This window comes from Stegodyphus dumicola, chromosome 10 (assembly GCF_044657685.1).
Source record: "Stegodyphus dumicola isolate Sdum_Otavi_A_Nest chromosome 10, ASM4465768v1".
Classification (NCBI taxonomy): Eukaryota; Metazoa; Arthropoda; class Arachnida; order Araneae; family Eresidae; genus Stegodyphus; species Stegodyphus dumicola.
This window is the reverse complement of record NC_140777.1, coordinates 167255312-167282821: the sequence shown is the minus strand read 5'-3', so window position 1 is coordinate 167282821 and position 27510 is coordinate 167255312. Positions and strand designations below refer to the sequence as shown.

Genomic DNA, 27510 nt, shown 5'->3' with positions numbered 1-27510 from the left:
CCTTTACTTTGTCCATGTACACATTGATATATTTACACTTAAAAAGTCAAAGGAGCACCAAATTCTACAATATAGGGGAAAAAAATGCAAAATCTCAATAAAATACATTTTAAACCAAAAAATAAAATAACATAGAAAAGAAAAAACATGTTATATATTTAAGCACTACCAAAAGCAAATATTCACTTACCATGATTTTCGAGTTCGCTTCGTACACCCCGAGCCACGTAAAAATCAAAATATCAATCATACTCAAATGACTTTTTTCAAACCAGGTACTCTTTCTGATCGAACACTTCACATAGTGACCATCTGAACTTTTCTTCCTACAAACCCATTCAAATCCATCTAAACGATTTTTACGTTCGACTAGACGCATATCCTTCCTACATACAGAACACTTATAATGGCTACTAAGTAAACCTACATTTACACACCAGTCAATTAAAGCTCTTTTCCCCTTTTGCTCCAAATTGTACAGAAACTTCAAATTAATCTTACTACATTCGGCCATTCTACTGTCTAAAGAATCAAACCAACACACACCACAAAAACGCTTACAAAACATCCCATGATTCAAAATTTCCCAGAATCATGCACCTGATTATGTCACAAAAGGGGTTTCCATAACATTCAACTACTCAGGCTACCATAAATGAAACAACAACTTGGTGATAAATCAAACAACAACTTCACCATAATACAAGGGGTACCTTAAAGTCTACTCTACCCCAATTTTTTTACTTGCTATTTTCAAGTTGGCAATTTTGAGAAACGTGCGGAGCAGTGGGTGATTCTGCACTCTCCCAGTTTGTCGCCAAGGGCTCTTATAGGATTTTACCCAAATTTTAATTAACATAATCTAATATTTTAAAGTTGCAATTGCATAACATTATGGGAAGAAACGTATTCATGGAAAGGTTGTTTCACATTACGGAAAGCTTCTATCAATCTACAACTTTTATTTATTTTTAATTAAAACAAATTTTAAGACTATTTAACAGGAAGAAAGAAATAAAATAGAATGGAAATATCCCCATTATAAATAATCAATAAAGATCCTGAATTATTAAAAAAAAGTGTGGAAATTTTTCTCTTCCTAAATATTTAACATTACTGGATAAATAGTAGCATTTAGGCTGATTAGCATATTTCAGCTAAATATCCACTGTATCCTTAATTCTTACTCATCTATTACAATATAAATATACCTAAGTTTGAAAAATAATATTAGGTACTTTTCCGTTTTGCCGGCACAAACGATAAAGTCGCCAATAATGGTACAACTGATGCCAAACGGAATATCTTCGCTGGCAAACTTTTACCCTTCATTTTCAAAACAAGTCGCAGCCATTTCTTATCAGATTGATTGTTTCTTTCAATACTGACATACAATTACATAGAATTTTTACAAGATAGTTAAATTTTTTGCCCTAAGACCATTCGCGGTAATTAATTACGATGCAATCACACCACTCACCTGAACGCAAAGATATAGAAAAGGAAAATCAAGGGTTAAATTCATCAAATCTAATGAGAATGCACTAGCGAAGTAAAGCACTGCGGTTTTACATAATTTCTGAGTAAGCTATTCGTACGAATTAAAATAATTCTTGCATTTGAACTTGTATTCCATAAGATTTAACTTGAAATTAATGTAGATAATTACTGAGAGAATTATATTTTTGTAGCGTAGTTTACATGAGATAAGATCACTTGGGGTCACGTGATATGAACCGGCGAATCAGGATGAAAGCAAAGTAAATTCTTAAAGTAATGTCTTTTTACAAATTTATTGTCTTTATTTATTGGTTTTTTACAAAATTTTAAACCATACTAAAATGCTTATGCCTTCAAAATAAAAAATTCTTAAAACTAACATTGGTTAAATTTTTTATGTGTATACTGTATGTTGCTGCCAATAAAGTCTGCTTGGCGAGATTTGCGCCGGCGAAATGGAAAAGTACCCAATATTATAATTAAATTGTCTTGGACTAAATATCTCACAAGATTAGTAAAGTTCTGCTTCAAGTAAGAGAAAAGCAGTTATGTAATTAATTGATAATACTGTATTATATTCTACAAGACATCTTTGTGTGTTTTCCAAGAGGTTTCACCTTTCAAATTCTGCCCTGCTTCAGAAAATATGTTATAGAGTCAAAAGCTGTTAAATACATGATTTTAGAAATTTTCAGAAAGATCATTTCAAAAATTTGGTTAATCTTTGGAACATGGTAACAGGTAGTTTGGTGACATTTTGGTAAGGTGATAAAGGTTACTAGCTAGGATTTTAGCAATAATCTGAGAAGTACACAGTTCGAATCACAGATTATTTTGTCTCAGAGAAATGAGAGATCATGAGACATGTCATGTGACATTTTCCGGAAAATTCCAAACAGGATTTTAGCTAATAAGCACTTAGAAACAATTTCGCTGCTAAAGTGCAGAATCGCCCACTTATTTGTTTGGTGCTTTTTACAAGAGTAAGAAGAATTGGATTTTTGTAATTTTTTTTTTTTTTAATTTTTATTTTTTAAGTGAAAATAGGTCAATGTGTACATGGATAAAGTCATTTTTGTGTGCGCAATACCAAAGTGTGCACAATGCCATTTTTGTGCAATTCTGGGATTTTTTTTAAGTTATAATAGGTTGATGTGTACATAGATATCGTGTATATGCAATTCTTAAAAACGCAGCAAGCAGTGGGCGATTCTACACTTCCTCCCAATTTCGCACCTAATCTTCGTCATGATTAAGCACTTTTGTTCCATAAAAGTTCTAGCATAAGCGTAATTCGGCTAGCAGATTGTTGGAAAAAATTTTGAGTAAAAAAAAAAAAAATAAAATAAAACATGGCTTTACTTCATGAAAACAAAATGGCATCCAAAAAAAAAAAAACTAGCAGGTTGCTGTAGCAGGGATGGTCGCCAAAGTTTCGCCAAGTTACCATAATCCGAAGATTCACCAAAAATTTTACTAAAAAATTCCCTTTTTCTACTTGCAAACTAATAACAAATTTAAGAGTTTCTAGTTTATTTACAGTGTGAGCTCCATCTAAGGTATTTTGTGCGTTATGGCATTTTGTCCCATTTTTAACGAGCATTTTAAGCTAAACATACGGTTCTGAAGAATAATGGTCAACTTAATATAACATGTGACATGACGAAAATATAGTCAGCCTATTTTTGAACTTATACTTAACATCTGGATTTATTGTAAAATGAAGACTAAGAAAACGCATAATTCAAGGAAACTAACATTTTATACTTTTAGTTTCGCACATTTAAATATTCTGGCACTTTTTTAGGAAACTACACATATTCGATTACATTTGGATATCAAACATTTTACTTTAATTGTATATTGAATTCCTACATACAAACAGATCACGAATATAAATATTTTCGCTCTAGTGTAGAACTGAGTGCCCCTTCGCTTCACGACAACTTTTTTAAATTTTGGCGATGAAACCTTACTTCTGGTTACCATGATAGTTTTAACTCTGTTTTAGCTTCCTGATTTTATTTAAATGAAAATAGATTGATGTGTACATGGGCAAATTTAAGGCAGTGCGCAATGCCTAGTTTGTGCAATTCTAGGATTTTTTTTTAAGTGAAAACAGATCAATGTGTTCATGGACACAGAGTCTGTACAATTCTTTGACTTCTTATTTTTGTTTTGTGTAGCGACCATCAAGAAATTGTACCTTCCTGGTGCCGATCTTGGCATCAAAAAAAGAATCGCCAAAAAACAAGGGGCACCCAATTGTAAACTTTTACCAATATTTTGTGTATTTGAAAAAAAATATATATAAGTGAATACATACACAGCAAGCCTTTTGAAGCGTTCTTCTTCATCACCCGCATCAATATCCATTGAAGTCTCGGAACTTTTAAAAAGAAAAGCACACGGTAAATAACACATTTGTTCATTGGCGCAAACACAACCAGCGAATCAGCTTTACGTTTCAACGTTGCCAAATCGCGCAATTTTCGACAAAACTATGCTGCCAAAATTCATGTGCTTGCGTTTTTGGGAAATTTTCCCTGCTCTTTTTTCTTAAACGCACATATGTTAAAATAACTTTTCTATTAAAATTAATTTATAATAAAAAGATCTTGCCCCCCAGATGGTATAGTGTTTAGGAGCTACTCTAATTTTTCATTATTTAATTTCTTCAAATATAATGCAAGACTCTAACATTTGGTGGCAACAGTTTGAAAAGTAAAACGAACATTTATAATAGTGATTCAACGGGGAGATCAGAGATCATTATTCGTTAAGTAGTGTTCGACCCGAGGGCCTTTACCACTACATGTTTATCAATCCCCTAAGGACCTGTAAAAGTTCGTTAAATTCCATAAACTGGAAAAGTCGTATGCATTTGTAATAAAAGTGCAAAGTCTTCAGTAGTGAAGAAGTTGATCAGGGGTGACGCTGTAGCCTTGGCTACTAATGTTTAAAATTAATTTATGACTAGTAACAGCATGAATTATAAACAAATAGCTAAGTTATTGCATTTTATTTTCCAGCTATCGAAATGCGACGCTACGAGCAACGTTTTGAAACCAAAACCTAGCAATCATGAATCAGAACTAGAACTAGTTGCCATTCAGCATAAAGAAATTTAAATATAAATATGAATATTAACAAAATATTAAAGTTAATTTTATAAAATAATTAAACACATGAACAAATATATGAAATAAAAAATAATTATTTCTCATGCAATAACTGGGCCACTACACTACTCCCCCACCAGTAACTAAGTTACGTTACGAAGATGGAGAAATAGGTAGTAACTAGTATTGCAGTGTTAACCACTATCAAAATAATTTAGTCAGTCCTTGAATCTAACAGGTAAACGTATAGTTCTGCCTGTGCGAGAAGGTTTTTGATTCACATCCGAATTTGAGTCCGGTCTCTGCAAATTACTGTAGTCAGGTTGTATCAACTGAGAATTTTCCTCAGCTAAAATATATGCTGGTTTCAGGCGATCCAGGGATACATTAACATGTTTTCCTTTTGTGCTAATAGTAAAATATTTGTCCTTGCGATCAATAACAGGAAATGGTCCTTCATAAGGAGGTTCCAAAGGTTTTTTTTATCCGATCTATTCGCTGAAACACATGAGAACAAGTTTTTAAGTCTTTATGGACAAATATCTGTTCAGATGAATTTTTACGAATTAGTCTCGGTCCAACAACTTCCATCTGTTTCTGGAGTTTATTAGCAAAAGTCTCCGATGCTGTCTGGATACTTGGTTCGCTGAAAAACTCGCCAGGAAGTCTGAGACTCTGGCCATAAACTACTTGCGCAATAGAATGATTGGTATCTTCTTGAATAGTACTGTTGAATAGTTTACAAACCCAAAAGTACTGTTGGTAACGTGTCCGTCCAAGATATGTTGTTGTGGGCTTTTAATGCTGTTTTCAATATTCGATGAAGGCGCTCAACATTGCCATTACACGAGGGGTGGTAGGCAGTAGTCTGTTGTAAATTGATGCCACAGATTTTGGACAAAGCTCGTAATGTATCACTTTTAAATTGGGATCCACGATCACTAATGAGTTTACTTGGCGTTCCGAAACGCGCAATCCAGTTGTTATAAAAGGTTCTTGCGACGTTCTCAGCAGAAATATTTTCTAAAGGAATTGCTTCCATCCAATTCGAAAATCTATCTATGCAAGTAAGACAATAAATATTCCCTTTAGATGGTGGAAGTGGTCCTATGAGATCGATATGGATGACAGAAAATCTTCCTGGTGATACTTCAAACTCACCTAATTTTGTTTTGGTGTGCCGATTGATTTTAGCTTTTTGGCAATGAATGCAGGTTCTTGTCCACAACTGTACATCTTTTTTTATGTTAGGCCAAATGAATTTTGATGTCATTAATTTCATAGTCGATTTTATTCCTGGATGTGATAAACCATGAATTCTTTGAAAGACGTGTTTTCTGAAAGCCTGAGGAATATACGGCCGAACATGTTTAGTTGATGTATCACACCACAAATATTTCCCCGATGGTAGAGAACATTGCTTGAAATTCAAGGAAGTAGTGGTTTGCAAACTCTTCAGTTCTTCATCTTGAGTTTGTTCATCAGCTATTTTATCATAATCTATCGATGAAATTTCATTAACTCTAGATAACGTATCCGCCACAATATTATTCTCACCTTTTAAATATTTGATATCAGTCGAAACCTGGGAGATGTATTGAAGTTGGCGAGCATGTCTAGGTGTTGCTTTGTCAAGTTTTTGACGAAAGGCGAATATTAAGGGCTTGTGATCTGTATAAATTGTAAATACTCTTCCTTCTAGATAATGCTTAAAGTGTCTAACTGAAAGATATATGCTTAATAGTTCTCTATCATAGGTGCTATATTTTTGCTGAGTATCACTTAATTTTTTAGAAAAAAATGCTATTGGCTTCCACGAGGAGTTTTCATATTGTTGCAACACTGAGCCAATCGCCGTATCTGAAGCATCTGTAAATAACGCCAGAGGTAATTCAGAATTGGGAAAAGACAACAGTGCCGTGTTCACCAGGTCATTCTTGCACGTTTCAAACTGTTTTTCAGCTTCTTCAGTCCATTCGATTTTACGTTTGTCCCTCTTTTTAGCTCCCTTGAGATACGCATGTAACAATGCTTGATTCTTCGCTGCATCCTTTATATAACGACGATAAAAGTTAAGTATTCCAAGAAAGGTTCTAAGTTCATGAATTGTTTCTGGTCGTTTGTAGTTAGTAATAGCTTGAACTCTTTCTGGCAAAGGACGGGAACCCTTAGGTGTAATTAGGTAGCCTAGAAACTCGATTTGGGGAACAGCAAAGACAGATTTTGAAACATTAATTCTTAACCCAAATGTATGTAATCTTTCGAAAACTAATTTAAGGTGATTTTCGTGTTCTTCATGGGTACTGGATGCAATGAGTATATCGTCTAAATAGGGAAAAACGAATTCTAATCCTCTAAAGACTTCGTGAATAAATCTTTGGAACGTTGCAGGAGCATTTTTTAAACCGAAACTCATTACATTAAATTCGTATAAACCGAAAGGAGTGATGATAGCCGTTTTACATTTGTCTTCTTCTGCAATGGGAATTTGAAAATAAGCTTTGAATAAATCAATTTTAGAAAAAATATTTGTACCTCTTAAAATATGATGAAAATCTTCAATGCGAGGAATTGGGTATCGATCAGGTATCGTCTGCGCATTCAATCGTCGGTAGTCTCCGCAAGGACGATATGAACCATCCTTTTTCGTAACAAGGTGCAAGGGGCTTGACCACTGGGAGTTTGATGGACGAATTATTCCATTGTCAAGCATAAATTTAAATTCCTCTTTAGCTATAGCTAAGCGTTTTGGATCGAGCTGTCGTGCCTTTGAATAAACGGGTTGACCAACAGTCGAAATAAAATGTGTAACACCATGTTTAATTTGTGTAGGAAAAAGGTTAGGTTTAGAAATTTCGGGATATTTCGACAGTAAATCGAAAATTTTTATGGATTTATATAATGTGGTTACTGAGTAATCACTGGAAATAGCAGCGACATCACACTGGACACAAAGCTATGTTACGCCATCAATTAATTTTTTCTTATTTATATCGACAAGCAATTTATATTTGTGAAGAAAGTCAGCTCCTAAAATACCTTTTGTGACATCAGCAATTATGAATGGAAACTGAAAATCACGACGTAATCCCAAATCAAGAGTTAGCGTTTTTATGCCATAAGTGGAAATATCTGTGCCATTAGCTGCATACAGTTTATATTCAGTTTTACATTTATTCTGTGAAGTAGCAGGAATTATGCTTACGTCAGCTCCGCTATCAATAAGAAAGTGCAAATTTGATCTTCGGTCACGAACGAATAAACGAAATTTGCGACAATCCTTCATATTTTCTGCAGCAGCGTTTGCCGCTGAACCTACTGCAGATTCGAGTTTTCCTGGTTTTTGAAATCGTTTTTTACCCAAGCACACGGAGGCTTGCATTTCTCTAGAATGAATTTTGCTCCAAAACGATATAATTATCGTTTAATAATTTTAATTATTAATTAATAATTTTGGCATATCTTTTACACATTATCGTAGATTTGACACAGTATCGTACAGTAAAAATGGAAAATAATATATACAAGTCCCAGAATTTTTTTTTCTTTCGTCTGAGGCGAAAGTACCTATATCTTAATACTCATAGGGAAGGAGACGCGTATTTCCAAACCCTACCCCACTTTTCAAATTTTTGACGTCACGGAAATATCGACTAGTTTGGCAAGACGCCTACCCCACTTTTGACTACTACGGTGCGCTTTCGAAAGAATTGTGCTCCTGAATAGTGTGTTTAGGTGCTAATTGTGAGATTTTCGCAATTTAAATTATTATGAGTGGAAATTTACGCAAAGTCTTTAGTGAATGGTTATTGTTTAACGCCGTAGTGTATTTGAGGAAAGAGGAGAATAATTCACTGCTGATGTATACATTAACAGTATGAAAAGTCTGGAAGGTGATACTCGGCAATAAATGTGCTGCATTTCATCGCAAAATTCAGCGACGCCAGTAAAATAAACGAAAGTGTTTGAAAAACTTATCCACATCTGAAGCCACTATACAAAAATTATATGTGTGCCAATACAGCAATTTAAATAAAAAAAAAAAAATTGCAGAAAACTTTAGATCAAGGAATAAGAATTGCAGTGCCTCTATGTGCTTAAAAACTACGAAGCATTCTGCAGACTTTCGTGCCAAAATCAAGTTTGACAAATAGATTAATACATTTTATTGTTTCTTTTAGTGTATATATTTCAAAATTATTAAAATAACTTGAACAGTTGTTTAATTGCTTAAAACAGCAATAAAGTTCATTTATAAAGATACACAAGGAACTTCATAATTCATTGCTTTGATGAACAACTGAAATTTACTAAATTACCTAACTTTATAACATTAAATATCTTTGTAACTGTGTTATTATGCTCTGTTTTATAAAAGCTTAACTACTTCTAAAAGCTAACTACTAACTAAAAGCTTAGTTACTTACTATTCATTTGTTATACATTAAAATATTTTCTGATTTATTTACTAAATGTATTAAGAATTTCCATACATGCTTGTGCAGTGTGAATGCATGTTTGTGTAATGAACTTTGATTTTCATGAACGAAAAAGAAATACAATCTCCGAATAAGTACTTTTTGTTTTCCAGTTCCTGTGTTTAGCTGTAAAAGTAAATTCACTTCAAGTATATGTCTGTGCAATTTTGACGATGTAAATGCTGAAATGTATGTATAGTAAAAACTCGACAAAAAAAATATCCGGAAAGCTCTTGAAATTTTGGATAGCCGAGCATATAAAAAATGAAATATTGTAATAAGTGAATGTAAGAATAAACTTAGTCTAAAATCATAAAAACAGTTCATCTTATTTGTATCAACTTGACTATCAAAAGCCAATATTTAATATTATGCACGATTTTGAAAAAAAATGTATGCTGCTGATCTTTGGAATATGATAACGGGTGATTTTTACAATGGTTGTTATGTGGATTAAGACTGCAAGTTGAGACTTTAAATATGAACAATAGTAATCTGAAAATTTGAAGTAGTAATTTCATATCCAACAATCTCTGCCAAATAACTTCTATGTTTTAAGTAATTAAAAAATATATTTTAACCACTTATTATTAATTTTATAAAGTATATTCTATAATTTAAATTTTATTTACTTTCATCTATTTTTAATGTTTGCCATTATAAATTTCATACTATGTACTTTTTTAAGATTTCATAGTTGCTAATTAAACTTCCTTTACAATTTATTTAGTTATTCTATACTTACAGTTATATTTTATGTAAGAAAGGGATTTATGTGCAAGAGATATACAGTGAAAATCATTTAACACAAAACTGAGGGGACTGAAATATTTTTTCGTGTTAAAGAATATTGAAAAGAAAAAAAAAGCATATATTCAACAAAATTAAGCTTAGCTAAATTAAGCTAATCCGAACCCTAAAGATCCTTCACCTTCGGACTTATCCAAAATAAAAACTGCGATCAAATCTTCGCAAATCATTTCAAGCAACTTAAAACATTCGCTTATCCCATCTGTTGCGAATTGTGCCAGATTATATGTTCTTCCCAAAATTCATAAAAGTGGTATTCCTTTCCGCCCTATTGTATCAAATTTAGGTACTGCCTCGTATCCATTAGCTAAATATTTAGTTTCTAGATTTTCCACTCTATTAGACAATAACATTGACACCATAAAAAATTCAATAGAGTTTGTAAAAAAGGTTAAAAACATTTCTCCTCGTAATTTACTCATGGTTTCTTTTGATGTAAAATCATTATTCACCAATGTCCCAGTGGAGGGTGCATTAAGATGTCTAGAAACCAGACTTCGCGAATTTCATTTCTCTTGCATCGAAATTGATGAGCTAATTTCTCTCACTCAACTCTGTTTGAAACAAACACATTTTGTTTTCCAAAATAAATATTACAAGCAAACTGAGGGATTAGCCACGGGAAGCCCCCTCAGTCCCATCCTGGCTGATATCTACATGCATTATTATGAATCAAAATTGTTTGAAACTTTAAACTTCCCGGCATGGTTCCGCTACGTAGACGATACTTTTACCCTGTTTGAAGGTAATAAAGATGATTTAAATAGAGTTCTTTCAACAATGAATTCTATTGATCCTGCTATTCAGTTCACTTTTGAACTTGAGACTTGCAATTCTCTTCCGTTTCTCGACATTCTGGTCACACGCAACACATCCAACTTCAGTACTACAGTTTACCGTAAACCTTCATCGGTTTGCCTTCCACCACACTTTAAATCATGTCATCCGACTAAACAAAAGTTAGCTTCATTTTATTCCTATGTTTTCCGTGCTCTTCAAAGTTTGCTCCTCCAAACTAGCCCTTGATGAAGAACTAAATTATTTAAAAGCAATAGCTATTGACAGGGGCTTTTCACCTAACATTATTAATCAAGCAGTTAAAAAATTCTCATCTCAACACACTAAAAGCCACACTCTTATTTTAGGAGATTATAAAAATTCTGTTGTTATTCCCTTCTTTCCATCAATTAGCTATAAAGTTGCACATATTTTGCAGAAATTTAACTTTCGGGTTGTTTACTCTCCCATCAATAAAATTCCAACTTCTAAACTCAAGGACCCCATTCCGGATATGAATTCCTGGGGTATTTATAGGATTCCTTGCCAGTGCGGTTTAATTTACATTGGCCAAACTAAGAGAGCCTTAAAATTTCGCGTCAAAGAACATGAGGCATATGTTAGAAAAAAGGAAACACAGAAGTCTTCTGTTGCTCAACATTGTTGGTCCGAAAATCACACTTTCAATTTTTCTGCTCCCAAAATTATTCAAAAAACATCTTCCATTGGAGAACTGGATTTTCTAGAGGCATTTCACATTCATAAAAATCTTTCTGTTCCAGTTAACGATCCTAATTCCAATCGAAATTTGCCTTCGGCTTTTAGAGAAATTATGTTTTAGTTCTGGTTTCGCCAACAGATGACGCCACTTGCTTATTCTTGTCCAGGCTTTCTTATCTTATCTAAACATTATTTCCTATCTTGTTCATTTGCGGTTTTGCAGCTGAAGATGATGGTTCGGTAAAACCATCGAAACTAGTCCTGTGAAAATTTTGTAAATTAACGCTGATTTTTGTTGTTTGACTTCTGAATTAGTGTTATATATATTATATATATATATATATATATATATATATATATATGTATATAATCGTATAAAAATATGTTACCTTGAAAGACCGAAATTAAAGAATGTCGACTTTCACCGGAGAATGTTAAAATTCACCAAATACGTCGGTGAAAGATCGAATATTGCATTACATTCTTCTACATTCGGACCCTCACCTGTGTATGTCGACAATCACAGATATGCTCTGGTGTAGATTGAAAAGAGAGGAGTGTATGTACACAATGTTATTGCAAAAGGAAGTGTTCCACAAATAAATGCAGTTGTAAAAGCAAGGGCCTCTTGTGCAATTGAAAGTGACATAACAGTTTAAGTTGTTGCAATAAATAAGATTTGAATCACGTAATTTAGTAAACATAGCTTGAGTAAGCTCCCTGTTCCGAGTCAGGATAGTTCATGTTTTCAAAGCAAGTAAAGAGGAATACAAGTCCTGATAGTGGCGCCCGACGAAGAAGAATAACCATGGCCGAGTTTCAAGAAGAACCTTTGTTGCCTGCAGAAGCGGCTCAGAATCCAGAAATGCCAGCGGCCGCCCTGGAAGGATTTGGGTACATCGTACAGACCATGCGCGCATTGATGAAACCAGAAGCAACATTTAATGGAAACTCACCGGTAACCAGTTTTTTGGAAAAATTGGACGACCACTTCATGCTGTATCCAGTCCATGAGTTCCATAAAGTCACCTTAGCTACCAGCGCTTTGAGGGGCCAAGCGCTTAATTGGTTCAAATGTATAGGCAGAAGCCACTTGTTTCAAGCGGGAAGTCCCACCTATACTTACGAAAATTTTAAGACTGCCTTAGTAAAAGCCTTCCCTGTCGTAAGAGATCGTGCAAGTTTAGAAACGGAACTCTTCAGTATATACCAGCAACGAATCGAAAATCTTTCCACCTTTATTTTAAGAAAAATTCACGTCTTTAAACTCTTGTATGGAAACCGTCCGGATCCTGAGATAATCCAAGTGATTTTGCCGACTTTAGTACCCCAAGTACAAGACTTTATTTAATTAAGGAATCCGACTACACTGGAAAAGTTATTTGAGCTAGCAATCCAGTTTGAAAGTAGAAGAACGGCGGACATCGAATGAATACGCCAGTATGAGCAACGAAGCCAATTTGGTGCGCCAAGACCACAGCAAAGGCAAGAACACGGCTACGGAAGCAAATCGAATCAGAGGGCAAGGACCAAAAAGTATCCAAAAACAACCGGCGAACGTCGACAGTTCAATAGTAAGCCAGAAAAAAAGTCTGAAGGCCAGCGGAAAAACAAGGAAGGCATGGAAAGGAAGAAAGAAAATTTAAACTAAAACGGATTTCTGCTGACGGGAGGGTGCGGAAATCCGAAGGCCAAGAAAAGTCCTCTTATATACAAATACAGTTTTATACAAATACAGTTATTGTGAAAAATTTGACTCTTCCAAAGATTGAAGTTAGAGTTTTATAAAAGATTTTGCAGCTATTGTTGAACCATTGTTAAAATTAAAAAGGAAAAAGGCAATTTTCTCGTCCACGGCCGAAGCCAATAGTGCTTTCGAAAAATTAAAGCAAGCATTAACGCAAGCCCCTGTTTTGAAATTTCCTGAAAACGATGAGAATTTAGAAATTTCAGTGGATGCTTCGGATTATGCGGTAGGAGCGATACTTTCGCAAAATCAGAAGCCCGTGGCATTTTTTAGTAGAACTTTAAATCAAACGCAAAGAAATTATTCCGCGACTGAGAGAGATTCACTTGCAGTTCTGTTAGCAGTGCAAAAGTTCCGAGTCTATTTTGGAAAGGATCCAATAACAGTGTATTCTGATCATGCGGCGGGAACTAGATTGTACTCAGGGAAAAACTTATCCCCAAGGTTAATAAGATGGGCACTAAAGTTACAAGAGTATAATCTGGTAATTAAGCACACGCCCCGGAAAGGAAAATATCGTAGCTAATGCCCTATCCAGAATAAAAATAGATGAAGAAGGTGATACTGTAAAGGTGGCAATGCTCACAGCATGTAAGTTACATTCCCGAGAAGCTGTGATAACCGAACTGGGTAAGGATCCTGAATTTAAAAATATTTATGATTATTTAAAGGATCCTGAAAATTTTAGCCACCAAGTTATTGTGGCGATAAGAAATAGGGCGGCCCATTACGAACTAATAGATGGTCTATTATTTTATACAAAAACTACGAATTCCAACAACGAATTTCGACCTGTTATCCCAGCTAGTCTTAGATTAAATATACTGCAGGAGTTACACGACTCCCCTTTAGCTTCTCATGCTGGTATTCGAAAAACCATCCAACGCGTACGCGAAGCAGTTTATTTTCCTGAGCTGCAAAAGTTAACAAGGGCGTATGTCCAGTCCTGCCCAACATGTCAAGCAGTTAATTATATTAATTTCCGCCCGGCCGGGTTTCTAAATAGTATTAAATCCGAATTTCCAAATGAAATAATTGGCATCGATTTATTGGGCCCTTTCCCAAAAAGTCAGTTAAATAAATGTCGCTATCTTCTTGTTATGGTTGATCATTTTAGTAAGTGGATCGAAATTGTTCCCTTAAAACGAGCCTCCGCGAAATTAGTTACTGATTCTATTTTAAATAAATATATTTTAAATACGGGGCGCCCCTAAAAGTAATATCGGATAATGGTCCTCAATTTGTAAGTAATGTATTTGAAGACATGTGCCAAAAACTGGGCATACGCCATTTAAAAATGGTCTCGTATCGGCCGCAATCAAATATAGCGGAACGGGTCAATAGAGATGTAATGAAAATTGTCCGTAGTTATGTTAAAAATTTTCATAAAAGCTGGGTTAACTATGTCAATGAATTAGGTTTCGCCCTTAGGACCGCAAAACATGATACGACGGGCAAAACTCCTGCTGAGTTATTTTTAGGCAGAAAGATTATAACGCCGTTAGATAAATTATTTTATGTTCAACAAAGAGCCCCAGAATTTAAAATGGGCAATATAGAAAAATAAATTAAAGAAGCAAAAAAGAACACTGAAGTAGCACAGAGAAAACAGAAGCTTTATTATGATATGAAACGACGGGGAGTAACTTATAAAGTAGGAGATGAAGTGTTAAAAATTAAGCATTAACTTTCTTCAGCACCAGAAGATAAAACTGCCAAATTTTATCCACGATTTGAAGGACCATATGTCATAGAAAAAGTAACTCAGGCTTAGTGGTGTTAAAAGCCAGGAATGGTGAAACCTGCACCGCAAACGTAGACCAGATAAAACCATTTTATAATCGTAATAAAATGCCACTATTTCAAGATCTTTTGCAGGATCCGGCACGGCAGGCACAAGCTCCAGAGGTGGAACAACGACAATCCCAAGGGCAAGCCATTAGTAGACAGGAGGAATTGAAAAGAAAGTTCCCCCGTTGGAAAACTGAAGGTAACAAGAAAAAGAAGTCGTTCCACCGACCAGAAAAGAGAGGGCACGACCACCCCAGAATGAAGAAGGGAGAAGTACGACTAATGCAAAGAAAGCCAGGAGAAATGACAGCAACTATAACACGGCTCCAAAACAGAAGATCTACCCATCGGATAGGAGTCTACGCAGCAAATGTCGACGAATTGATGAAGGAAGACCAGCTGCAGATGCAAAGACGCAAGAAAAATTTGAACAGCCAGCAACGAGATCCAGGCAACAACGAGAGACAGTTGTCCCGGTTCCGCCAAGACCAGCTGCCATCAAACGGCCGTGACCACAGGCAGATGCTAAAGGAAGGGACCGAAGGGCGAACCCGCACACCAAGGAAGATCAACCAGACCGTAGTCTTCGCTACCTTCCAGGACTGGGCAGAAAAAAGGATGTCTGAATATCACAAAGATAAGTAAAACTTTATGTTACTTTGAAACCGTAAGTTAATTTTTCAATCTTACTGCAAGTGGCAGAATTCAAGAATTTTTACCTCATGTGAGGCCTACCTTTATCGCCAAAAAGGCGAGAAAGGAGTTGTTACCTATTTTGGTATTGTTTTTCAGTTACTCGCGAGTAAAACTAAAATTAATGTATAATAGGAATGTGTAAATACTTGAATATTGAAAAAGCATTGATAATCTTTGAGAAAGGTACCTTAAGAAAATTGTAAAAATTATTGTATAAAATTTTATTTAAAAGATTCTGGCAAGAAAGAAGTTTTAATCTGAAAGACTTTTGAAATGTAGAATTTCAATGCAGAAGAATTGGCACTTGCTTGGAAAAGAATAGAAGTTAACAATGTACTACTAATGTATGTTTTAAAATGCGTAAAATTAACGGCATGTTAATATGTCCTTATATACAATGTGAACTGTTATCTTAAAAGTTAAGAAATATTGTGATATGTTAAAAGTAAAAATATTAGAGTAATGCCAAAAATTTTAACTTATTCGTATGACTGTAAAAAGAGCAAATTATTGTGAATATGTGATAAAGGTTGAATGAATGTAGTTAGGCTCTCTGACGCTACACTTCAGAGTTAGCCACTTTTCAGAATTGTAGCTCAGGGTTTAGAGATGAATATAAGGTGTCTTCTGAGGTTTTGTTATGTTGAATTTTAAGACGTTAGTGTTTTGATTGCAGGCGGTAGTGTTGAACACTTGTACATAGACACGCTCGTGTTTGGTGTTTTTCTTTACAACACAAGTCAAAGAGCACGGGGAGATAATTAAATAACGTCATGAATGAAATAAGAATTTTAAAGGAGAAATATAAATATTCATGTTACTTGCCATTTGATTGTGTAACATTTCATTAAACTAGTTTTCCTTCCATAAGGAACCAGATTTCAACTAAGAAACTCCTGTTTATAGATGCAGTACAGATGAAAATACTTGTCCATAGAGATGATAATGTAAAAACGACTTTTTAATATCTAGTTTCTAGAGAGAAATGTTTGAAAAAGATTGGCCTCGCGTTAGATTCTAGAGCTAAAAGTTTTCAACAAGGTCGTTTTAGACCTCAGTTTCAAACTAATTAACTCTGGCGGATAGTATGTAAGGATCCTAAGTTTTACTAACGTTTTTGATGTCATTTAAAACGCTTAATTACAGGGCCGTACTATAATACACAACCCCCCCCAAACCCAGAAGTATAGCGATATACAATAGTGACGTGATCGAAGATTCTTTGGAAATAATCGTTGTCATCGAATGACATGCATATTCTATTTAAGTAATCGTAGTCATCGGCTTTTAATATTCTCTGCAAATGATCATTGTCATCAAATAATCATTGTAAAGAATCATTCTCATCGGATAATCATTGAAAATAATCCTTGTCGTTACATAAAGGGGCATAGTAGCTGATGTATAAAGAATTGTACTCAAATTCTAATCAAAAGAATCGCATATGTATGCAATTTATCATATGATCATTATTTATAGCAATGATTCTTATATGTTTTCGACCTACGGCTCCTAATGACGCCGCGGAAAACGTGCGCAACAGTGACAAAAAGAATATTTAAAAATACAATAAAAGCTTGAAAGCTAGGGAAAATGTGTGAATTTATTTTCCTTTTATTTAAATGAAGCTTAATGTTTTTAAAGGAAATTGAATATTGTAAACAGGAATCAGCAGTTTAAATATATGTGGGATTTTGCCTCTTTGTTTTTTTTTTCTTCGTAACATCATATCCTCCGGAACGGGGGGAGGGAGATTTGAGTTTTGAAGGAGGTACCCTCGGATTTCAAAAATTCTTGGTAAAACTTTTCGACTATTGTTATCTTCCTACGACTATCACTCGAGATGTTATATAAAATTTCGGAAAGCGCTGGAGATCAAATTGCTTTATTTAGAAAAATGATGGCTCTTCTCACTCTCAAATCGTATTGTTTAAGAGAAATTTTTAAGTTAAAAAAATATGAAATAAATAGTATTGCCAAACTCGAAACTTATTGTTATTATTTACGGTTATATTCTGAGTTGAAGAAAGCACGTGATTACATATAACGTCACTGTATGTCGAAAAATATTTCGTTAATTTCAGTATTTTAAATGAATAGCTGCTTTTGGCAACGTTTATGTTTCACCTTTAGATCCGTGACACGATATGCTATCGCTACGTTAATTCTTTTATTGAGATTTTGCAAATTTGTTATATTAAAATTAATTTAAATCATAACTTCAAATGTATCACCCCAAGTGTCAAAGTTCTTTGTTTCCTGACTTGGCAAGAAAAATTTATTTACGAATAGCTGGTTGCTTGGAAAGAATGAATACATTTTCTTCATAGTGAAATGTTTCTATGCATTTTATGCTATTCTAATTTTATTTATAAAAATTTAATTTCTTTTATTGTATAGTTCCTTTCTGAGTAGAAGTTTAAACTTCTGTAGGTATTTAACATATTTTAGATGATATGTTACTTTACTACAGTTACATAATTTTTTTTTTCAATTTACTAAAATGTCTGAACGCAAGAAGACAGCACAAACGTTACAGCGAGCTACAGAAAAAATGACGTAAAAAGCACTAGGAGACTCAGCAGGCAAGTACAAGAAACTTGTCGCAAGTAAACGAAGGATGCAAGACTGTCCGCGTCATCGTCAGATTCGACAGGAAATACTAGAACAGCTCAAGAAGCTGCATAAACAACTCAAGACGCTGCAGATTACGGACAATTTCGGTTCGAAGAGGCAGAGCTCATACGAGGAAACAAGCCTCGCATGAACACATCACGACATACACGTAGTACTCTTCACAATGCAGGAAGTTTACTTTGAGCAACACACTGTATACGTAGAGCTCGTAGACATATATAGTAAAGATTTTGCTTTGTAAACAGCCCCCTAGTAAAATGTATGAAGTTTATATTGACATCTCACAATACCTGAAAGAAATTTTTCTATTTACTTCTTCATTTACTATTTTCTTAAATTTCTTATCAGTAATCCTGTCTATATATTATAGATATCAAAATCAGAAAAAAATTAATTAATTATCTTTAAATGTATCTAAGTGATGAATACTTCGCCCCTGTTCGTACCGAAACAACACGATGTAATTGTAGATACCTAGAAAGTAAAATGTATTCAGCAGGCTGTACAGCAAGCGACACCTATAAATGGTGATAACACAAGAATGTTATATAATGTTACATACTGGCAGAATTTTAAAAAAAGAACATATACATCAGTGTTTTAAAAATACGAATTTTGCATCAAATTGCAAAACAAATATCTTAAAATCTGCCTTTCCATGCATAAGAGTTCAGGATTCGGAAAATTATATTTTCGTAAACGGTTTAGCAAAAATAACAAAAATTATTGCCTTGAGAAATGGATAATCTTGGTATGAATACGAATTACGCCAAGACTACTCGTCAATGGTTGTTTTGAACACGCCCTTAATGTATATATATAACCCTTAAAAAACGTAAAGTGAGTGAATCTACTATTCGAGTGTGTCTTTATATCTTGAGTATTTAAGAAATAAGAATTGCATTTATCTATCTCGATAAAGCTAACGCTATTGCCCGAATAACAACGTTTATTTAACACTTGATATAACCAACTTCATATATATCTTGAAATAAAACATAAATTTCCTAATCAGATACTACCAATTGCAGAAAAAATACAAAAATAATGGAATTTCTAATAACACTACAAGTAACATACCGAGGAATAAATTGCGCTGCAAAACTGATGCAATCTACAATATGTAAACCACAAAATGTATGTACCGCTATAGAAATGCAATAGAATGAGAAATGAAACTGTGATGAAATTTATAATGAAAAATATATAGCTCCAAATGGAAATGGGTAGGATTCCGAAGACAAACCTGTAATTTCGCAGCTTCTCTGAGAATAGAAGAAGACGATATCGGTCCCACTCTTCTAGAAACCCAGAGGCTAGATTTTGATGCTGTACCCGGTACGCGAAAGCTCTACTAAGAAGTGTTTAAAAGGCTACAGAAGGCTGCAGTTAATATCTCGATAGCAGAAGCTCACCAAAATAATCCAGAAGCTCGCCACTGATATCGAAATTCTCTCCCATCTCTCCTTTTTGACTGCTCAACAGAAATACGTGAAGTACAATCCATGAAATACTTCCTCGGTGGCATACGGGAACCTGAGGTATAGAAACAACTGCGAATAGTGGATCTCAAGGATTTAAAAAATGCCTAGAGTGTACGCCATGAAAAAAGTGGCAGTCCTTTCAGAAACCTGCACACACCATTGCCCAATCGGAACTACTCCAACCCAGAAGCTAGTGGACAAGTGACAGCTCGTCCAGGCAGTCTACCCACTTAAGTAAGTGCCTTGAGGCGGAACAGACGTCAGACGAAAGCAATCTTAGTATGCTAGAACTGCAGTGGTGATGAACACTTACGAAAGAACTGCAGAACACATTAGGACACAGAAGATAATGCTGCTAATCAGCAAGAAGTCACGAAAACAAATCGTGGGTGTTGAGCGGAATTTGCCAGAGATTGCCAGATATTGAGAAGTCCCACATAAAATCCTTTCAGATTTCGGTTATGGTTGGTGGCAATAATGGACTTCTCAATCATGAGGCATACAAATAGAGTTCCCTTAGTATAACAATCGATACATGAGTAATTTACCATCATCCAAAACCTCAAGTCGAGATGATAGAACCAGCATGAACAGAACTTTTCCTTCCAGGATTATAGCTGAAAACAGAAATTTCCGGTAAGGCATTATGAAATATGCTAAGAACGTTAAGAGCACGAAATGAGTACTAATAATATGTTCTTTCGTTAATTATCTAGGCCGTCATTCCGGTGAAGGTTGAAACGTAAGTGCCAAAGCTAAAGTCATTGGGGAATGCGAAGTGGTTGCATCACGTTCTCCATTGAACTACGTTAAGGGGTCTCGTACACCTTAAAACCCTCAAAATCTCTGAATATGATCCTGTTGTAAGAATTGGGATAACATATTTATTTTTAAAGCTATTACTTCCAGTTTTTTATAGCTGACTACATAGCACAGCTGAATTAGTAAGCAAATAGTTTGTGTTGCCACAAATGTTTTTATAATTTAATCTTCTTTGTGAGGTAATTTTTTATATGTTCACGTAATACTCCCACTTTGCGTGCACAATTTAAAACATTCTGTTATATATTTTAACTTCATAGTTAATATACAGCTTGTATAGCATCTAAAGACTACTGTGAACCAAAAACCTTAAGAATTTCATGTTAAATTCTCATTTTATTTAGAACTAAATTTACACAATGCATTTTAATAAAATTTTTTAATATTTCCATACGTAAAATTTTTGACTATTAAAATATTCAATATAATTTTTGTTCAGTTAGATGATAATACTCATATAAAGAAGTCCATTAAATTTAAAGTGTGTACCAAAAACCGTTTTTATAATATCATGCGCGCAACAGTGAAAATTTATGTTTTGAGATAATCAAGTTTTAATGTAAATATTTTTTTAAATACTTCTCTTGTTATAAAATATATAAAATGCTTATTTTCTGAGAGATATTTTAATATTATACAATTTCCAATAGTTGGTATAAGCATAATTAATGTAAAATAAGCTGCCATCATCAAAGTATAACATATCAACTAAAAATGATTTGAAACTTCTACGCTATCAATGATACAACTAAAATTTTTCTTACAAATTGGAACTTACTTATAGGCAAATGTTTCAGGTAAAGTTCTCTGTAATGTATTATTGTATATCAAACATATAAATCATTTAATAGTTCTTCCACAGGGTAACGTTAGCATACTCTAAATGCTATGTATACAACTGGGAAAAAATGCATTTTAAGAAAATCGAGTTTTGAAGCAAATATTTCAGTATACAACTTTCTAATAATAAAGTGCATAGTATATTTATTTTCAAAATGATATATTTAAAAAGTATAAATCTTAATAAATTGCATAAGCTTTTGTCAATATGAAACACATTAAAATTACCATACTATATAAAATACCATGACAGAATGATAGCCGTGTATTAAAATACGTGTAGCTTATTTGAACAAATAATTTATTTTTACATTACCACATCACTTAAGTACTTTCAAGCATTTAAGCATATGATATGTATCATATTATGCAATATTATTTAAACATAGGTGGGAAAAAACCTTTACGACTTATTTGAAATTGTATGCTAAACTGCTACATTCATTGAAGTATAACATATCGACTAAGAATGATAAAACTAAAACTTCCTTACAAATAAGAATTTACTTATAGCCAAATGTCTTAAAGTTCTCTGTAATATATTACTGTATATCAAACATATAAAACATTTAATAGTTCTTCCACAATGTAACTTTAGCATACTTTAAATGCTATGTATACAACTGTAAAAACCATATTTTAAGAAATTTGAGTTTTAATGCCAATACTTCAGTATATAACTTTCTAATAATAAAGTGCATAGTATATTTATTTTCAAAATACATTTAAAAAGTATAAATCCTAATAAATTGCAGAAGCTTTTGTTAGTATGAAACACGTTAAATTTACTTTGCTATATACATTACCATGACAGAGTGATAGCCGTATATTAAAATACATGTAGCGTATTTGCACAAAAATTTATTTTTACATAACCACTTTAGTTAAATAAACTCAAGCATTTAAGCATATGATATGTATTATATTGTATAATATACATATTATTTAACATGTGTGAAAAAATCTTTTACGACTTACTTCAAATTGTATGCTAAACTGCTAAAATTTTATTTACAAATTAAAACGCACCAGCACAATAAACATCCCCATCATTTTTATGGAGGCCTGCACTTCTTACATTTTTTGCTGCCTTTCAAGGTTACGCTGTTGTTTTGTTTCTGACAAGCCTTTCTTTTCTGCGTTATCTATTCTCTTGTTATCAAGTTGTAAAAATCCTTCAATAGAAAACTTAATTCTAAAAAGCTGTAGCTCATTCATTACAGAATGTCTACCAACAGACCTTTCGTTAAAAGCAATTACTGCTTCATTTCCAGCAATTTGAACTATCCTGTTACCAGCACGACATGTCTTTGGACAAAATTTCCAAATTAAGGAATTAAATGATTCATTATTATTTTGTGTTTTGCCGCCAAGGCAATTACGAAGGTTGTGACAAATCTATAAAAACTGGCTTTATTGCCTCCATTACAGCGACTGGTTCAGAATTTATATGCTTATAATCAGCTTTATTTTGCTTAGATTTATTGTATTTGCACCATGTGGTTTCATTTGTAGGACAAACGTCATGAATCGGCTTTTCATCACTCCATATTTTGTGGTAGTAAATTGCCCAAATGGCTTTTCTCATATCACTAACAGACTCATTATATTCTCTAATCGCATTACCATAATACGAAGTTATTTCATTTATTAACTTATCTGTTGGTCTCCCTTTCCCAGGCAGATTTTACCGTCATTTAATTTTACTTTTTTTCTTTCAAGTTTTAATTTGCGTAGCCATATTCCCATTCGTTTTTGAATATGTCCAACACGCTCAATTTTTTCTATATTTAATGAACCATATGGTTTGGCGTCAGTGATACCTGCAAATGGTTTTGCATCACCTATGTAAGGATCTTAAGTTTTACTAACGTTTATTTTATTTTAAATCTTTACTATCACTTCTTATTTTCTACTTCCGGCCAGAATTAAAAGCGTTAACTTATTTATGCAAAATTTGTCTGTCGAACGCCAAGTACTTAAGTTGTGGCTTTTTGCCAAGCGAGAGAGAGGATGGAGTTAGTCGAAGCAGGCCGCTAACCTTAGAAGTTTTACTCAGTTGCTGGTTGCCTTCCAGGCCAGAGGTTTAATCCTCGTGATAATTTTTAAACGTATTGTATTGTTAACAGTTCTCTGTACTACATACGGCTTCCTGTTAATATAAGGCCAATCTTCCACGTTTATTATTCCAAAGTTAAGTTAGAGTTTAGTTAAATATTTTTATATTCTTACGTTTAGACCACAAGTAGTGGGTCTTTGTATTCCGAAGTACGGAAATTATTGTAAAGAGAGAAAAACAAAGGGTTTTGTATACCCTTCTTGTGTATCCTGTCTACTTCCCACAGTTATTGAACATAGCTTTAGTAAGCTCTTAGTTCCGAGTCAGGTCCTTGCATGTTCCCGAAGAAAGTAAGACAGAACATTGAACCTGATACCGTCACCAATATAAGAAGTATATTTTACACCTCTTTTTTCCATGGAACATGAAAAATTGTTTATCTTTCCATTCATTTCCATTTTTCCTGAAGAACCAGCATGATTCTCCAAACAGGCCTTGTGTTCACTTACGCCATTTCCTAGAAATGACTCGCAACCTTTGTAATATAAAGACAGTATTTCTGTATCGATTACTGTGTTGCTTTCTGACCCTATTACGGAACAGACTCCAACCAAAGACGTATGTCCTCGAGTCTTCCATGTACCGTCTCCACTTACAGTCACATTTAACGACGAATTTGAAAGAACGATGTGCAATCACAGGAGGGAGATCCATAACGCAGCAGAATTTCTGCATAGCAGCTTTCCCTTGACCAAGAGTTCGCATTGCATACGTAAATCTTCTGTTTAGCTCTGATATATTTTTTCGGACACCCATCATATTAGAGTTTCTGAAAGTTCTTTTACATGAACACTTTGAGCATAGTAACTCAAATTTTGAGCTTAAACCATGATGAAATAGTTCACTTAAATGAACATTACAAATTTTACAACATAAATTATTTTCAATACATTGAAATAGGATATCCAAATCAAATAGTCTATAACCACTAAAATTAGGCTGTAAAGTTATCTTTATCTCTTGGTGGCAAAACAGTGTCACTATTTAATTTTTTAAACGAAGAACTGACACCACACTTCTTATTCATTGTATCATTATGCTGATTTCCATGGAACTTTCTTTTCTTTGGTCGATGAATATAAGATCTTTTATTTTTTACATCTTCCTCACAATTTTCCATAATTATCAGGTGATAAAAATACTAAACAAAAACTGCAATGTTATAATAAAAACACCTTCAAAAAAGTCAAAAGAAATTTAGAAATCGCAAAAGAGCTTGTAAACAATCACGTTTCACGCTAATCCAAAGCTGGAGTAAGATTTCAACACATGCCTATGTTAGATTCCTACGTTAGAATAGTGCTATGTATAAATCTAATATATTCCTAAGTCGCGCTTTCGAGACATGAAAAACGCAGTTTGAATTTTGTCAATCGGCCCAGTAGAACGGGAGATATAACACAGTCCTCCTTTTTTTTTTTTTTTTTTTTTTTTTTTTTTTTTTTTTTTTTTTTTAGCTTGATAACACATTAGCACTGTTTTTCCACCATCTCAAAATAAATTATGAAGATTTGTGCTTATGCAACTAGTTGAATTTCAATAGAAATACACGTTCATATGAAAACGTTGAAGCTCTTTTAAAGGGCCGGTTTTATACCTTTATGCAAATGTAATTCTACCGCATATAGCAGTACTTCCCTGTTAGCTGAATTACTTTCACACTGAGTCTTCCGATGAGAATTTTCCTAATTAAATACCAAAGGATGAATGATTATAAATTTCAAAGTACCTACTATCTTAACGATCGTTTCACTCAAAATCAAATATTCGAAAAGTGAGCAGAAAGGCAAAATAGACAATAGCTAAACATGCGAACATTGAATGTGAATAGCACTTTATTGTTGGTCTGCTGCCTTTTAATAGCTAAGATAGTACTTGCCAGAAACCGAAGATTATCCAACTGTGGGCATTGTGGTAAGAAGTCCTTTACTGAGTTCTCCAGCCGAGTAAACGTAAATGCGATTAACCTCTCGAAGCCGGCTGGTACAGCAGTTGTACAAGGAGAATGACTTTCTCAGACGCCGGCATCGGTACAACTGTCGTACCATCCATGCCCTCCCCATTTTGGAGAATCGCCTATCTGTAGATCTTTGGGTGGTCCATTGTCGCTGCTCAGAGTAGCCGCTGGCTACGCATTATTTCCCTCTTCTTATCAGTTTAGCTACATTTTGGCAAAAACCGCAGGTTTCGTCTCGCGCCAATATACTTGAAAATTAAATAGAGGCCATCTCTTTCTCAATCTGTCTCATAATTTTAATGCTATTTTTTTTAGTACTGACTTTTGCTATGATTAAAACGTCAGCGATTTTGCACGCTCTTTAAGCTTACCATATTTAATGTTCTTTAATCATAACAAATAAGAATAGATTAATATTTTAGATTTAATGCCCTTCTAGAAAATAGGTAAAACCGTTTTTATCGTTTACTCGTTTACTTCCTTTTCATACTTATGAATAAAAAGATTTTATTTTGACATTGTTTTGTGGAGTGCATAAAACCCTTAAGAACTGTCAACTCTTTCAAAGTGCTTCTATTATGCAGGCAATTTTGTCTGATTTATCAGGAGATAAATAAGAGACAATTGTATGCATAATAGTTTTTCTGATTTTCATTCATTCAGTGATTTCTTTCAATGATTTTCATTGATTGTAAATTAAATAAAATCAATTTATCTTTACACCCTCTTTTATGATGAGATCTGCCAAAAAATATTTAAATATCAGTAAAGCTCACGTTACTTCTAAACTGAATCAAAACATCAGTTAAATGTTATAAAATTTTGGCCAGTTTTATTTGCTGAAATTCTTATACTCTTCAAGCGATAGAGAGAATTCAGACAAGTTGATAAAAAAATATCTTAAAAAAGTTGTTATTTTGTCTGTAATAAGGTGTATGTCAACTTACTACTAAATGTATGAAAATTAGGATTGGATTACGGAAAAGCACGCGAACGCTATCTGCTTAAGGGAATGGATGCTTTCGTGTAAACCGTTTTAAGAGAAAATTGCTCGCATTTACATTCCTGGTGGAAAACTCCACATGTAATCAACCCGTTCTTCGGTATTGATTGGATTAATTTGTTCGCTTACTGAATTACATCAAAGCACCCAACGATTACCTGTATAAGGGGAGTTATGTCTTCGCGGAGGACTTTCTAAGAGAAGCTGGCTTGCATTTACGTTACACAAAAACCATGACTCCAACTATTTATCCGGGATTCAAATCCAAGCGAGCTATAAGTGTTCAGCCACCTTTACCGCTTTCCTGAAGAGCAGGTAAAAATATTGATAAAGGAAAAGTATTGAATTAACCGGTTTAATTTACTAACCTATATTTCTCAATCGACAGTACATAAATTACGCATATGAGGGGGATTATTTGTGAATAAATAAACTGTATTGCACTTTTATCCACTATGTCATATTACAATGGAATTATTGCATTTCAAAGTTATTTCTCATGAATTAATTTTGCTCTTCATGATTTTTGATATTTTCAAAGAGAAAATTCCACACTTTAAATAAAAATATACACGAGAAGATACTTTATGCACAATTTGGCGTAAACGGTTTTCTTAATTTTGCTTTGAAAATATTGCAGGGTAATCGTTTTCATTACTGGAAGAAATAATAAAAAACAAATTTACTACATGGTATCAACACCCAATATTTCCTTATTCTTTTGAAAACGTGAAAGATTACTCTTTCTAAAATAAATTGGAAAATATATTATGTGCAAATAGAATATTCGTTGAAAATGAAATAGACTTCAACTTTTGGATATAACGATAGTTTTAGACGAAATTTCTACCTATGGAAAGAAATTGACGTATAATTAATTCTTCATGAACATTTAAAACTGTTCTCAAAATTCTTTTGATGATTGCATGTATAAGTCACGAATTTTTTTCTCGGCTAACATAAACAAAAGCCAATTTTACAAAGAAAAATTCTCGTTAAAGATATAC

General features: G+C 33.7%; 1 protein-coding gene and 1 long non-coding RNA gene across 4 annotated transcripts in view; one reads left to right on the top strand and one right to left on the bottom strand.

Moving 5' to 3' along the window:
- The window catches only part of LOC118180638 (uncharacterized), a 141355-nt gene extending 136757 nt beyond the window's left edge, over positions 1 to 4598 (bottom strand). Inside the window, exon 1 of one of the 2 annotated variants that reach the window (XM_085825833.1) lies at positions 3827 to 4598. In XM_085825833.1, coding sequence (XP_085681959.1) covers positions 3827 to 3924 — 98 coding nt within the window. In that variant the 5' untranslated portion in view covers positions 3925 to 4598. The remainder of the gene's footprint in view (positions 1 to 3826) is intronic. The other variant, XM_085825835.1, reaches the window with a different exon arrangement.
- The window catches only part of LOC146995195 (uncharacterized), a 567507-nt gene that overhangs the window by 29611 nt on the left and 510386 nt on the right, over positions 1 to 27510 (top strand). The window lies entirely within an intron of this gene.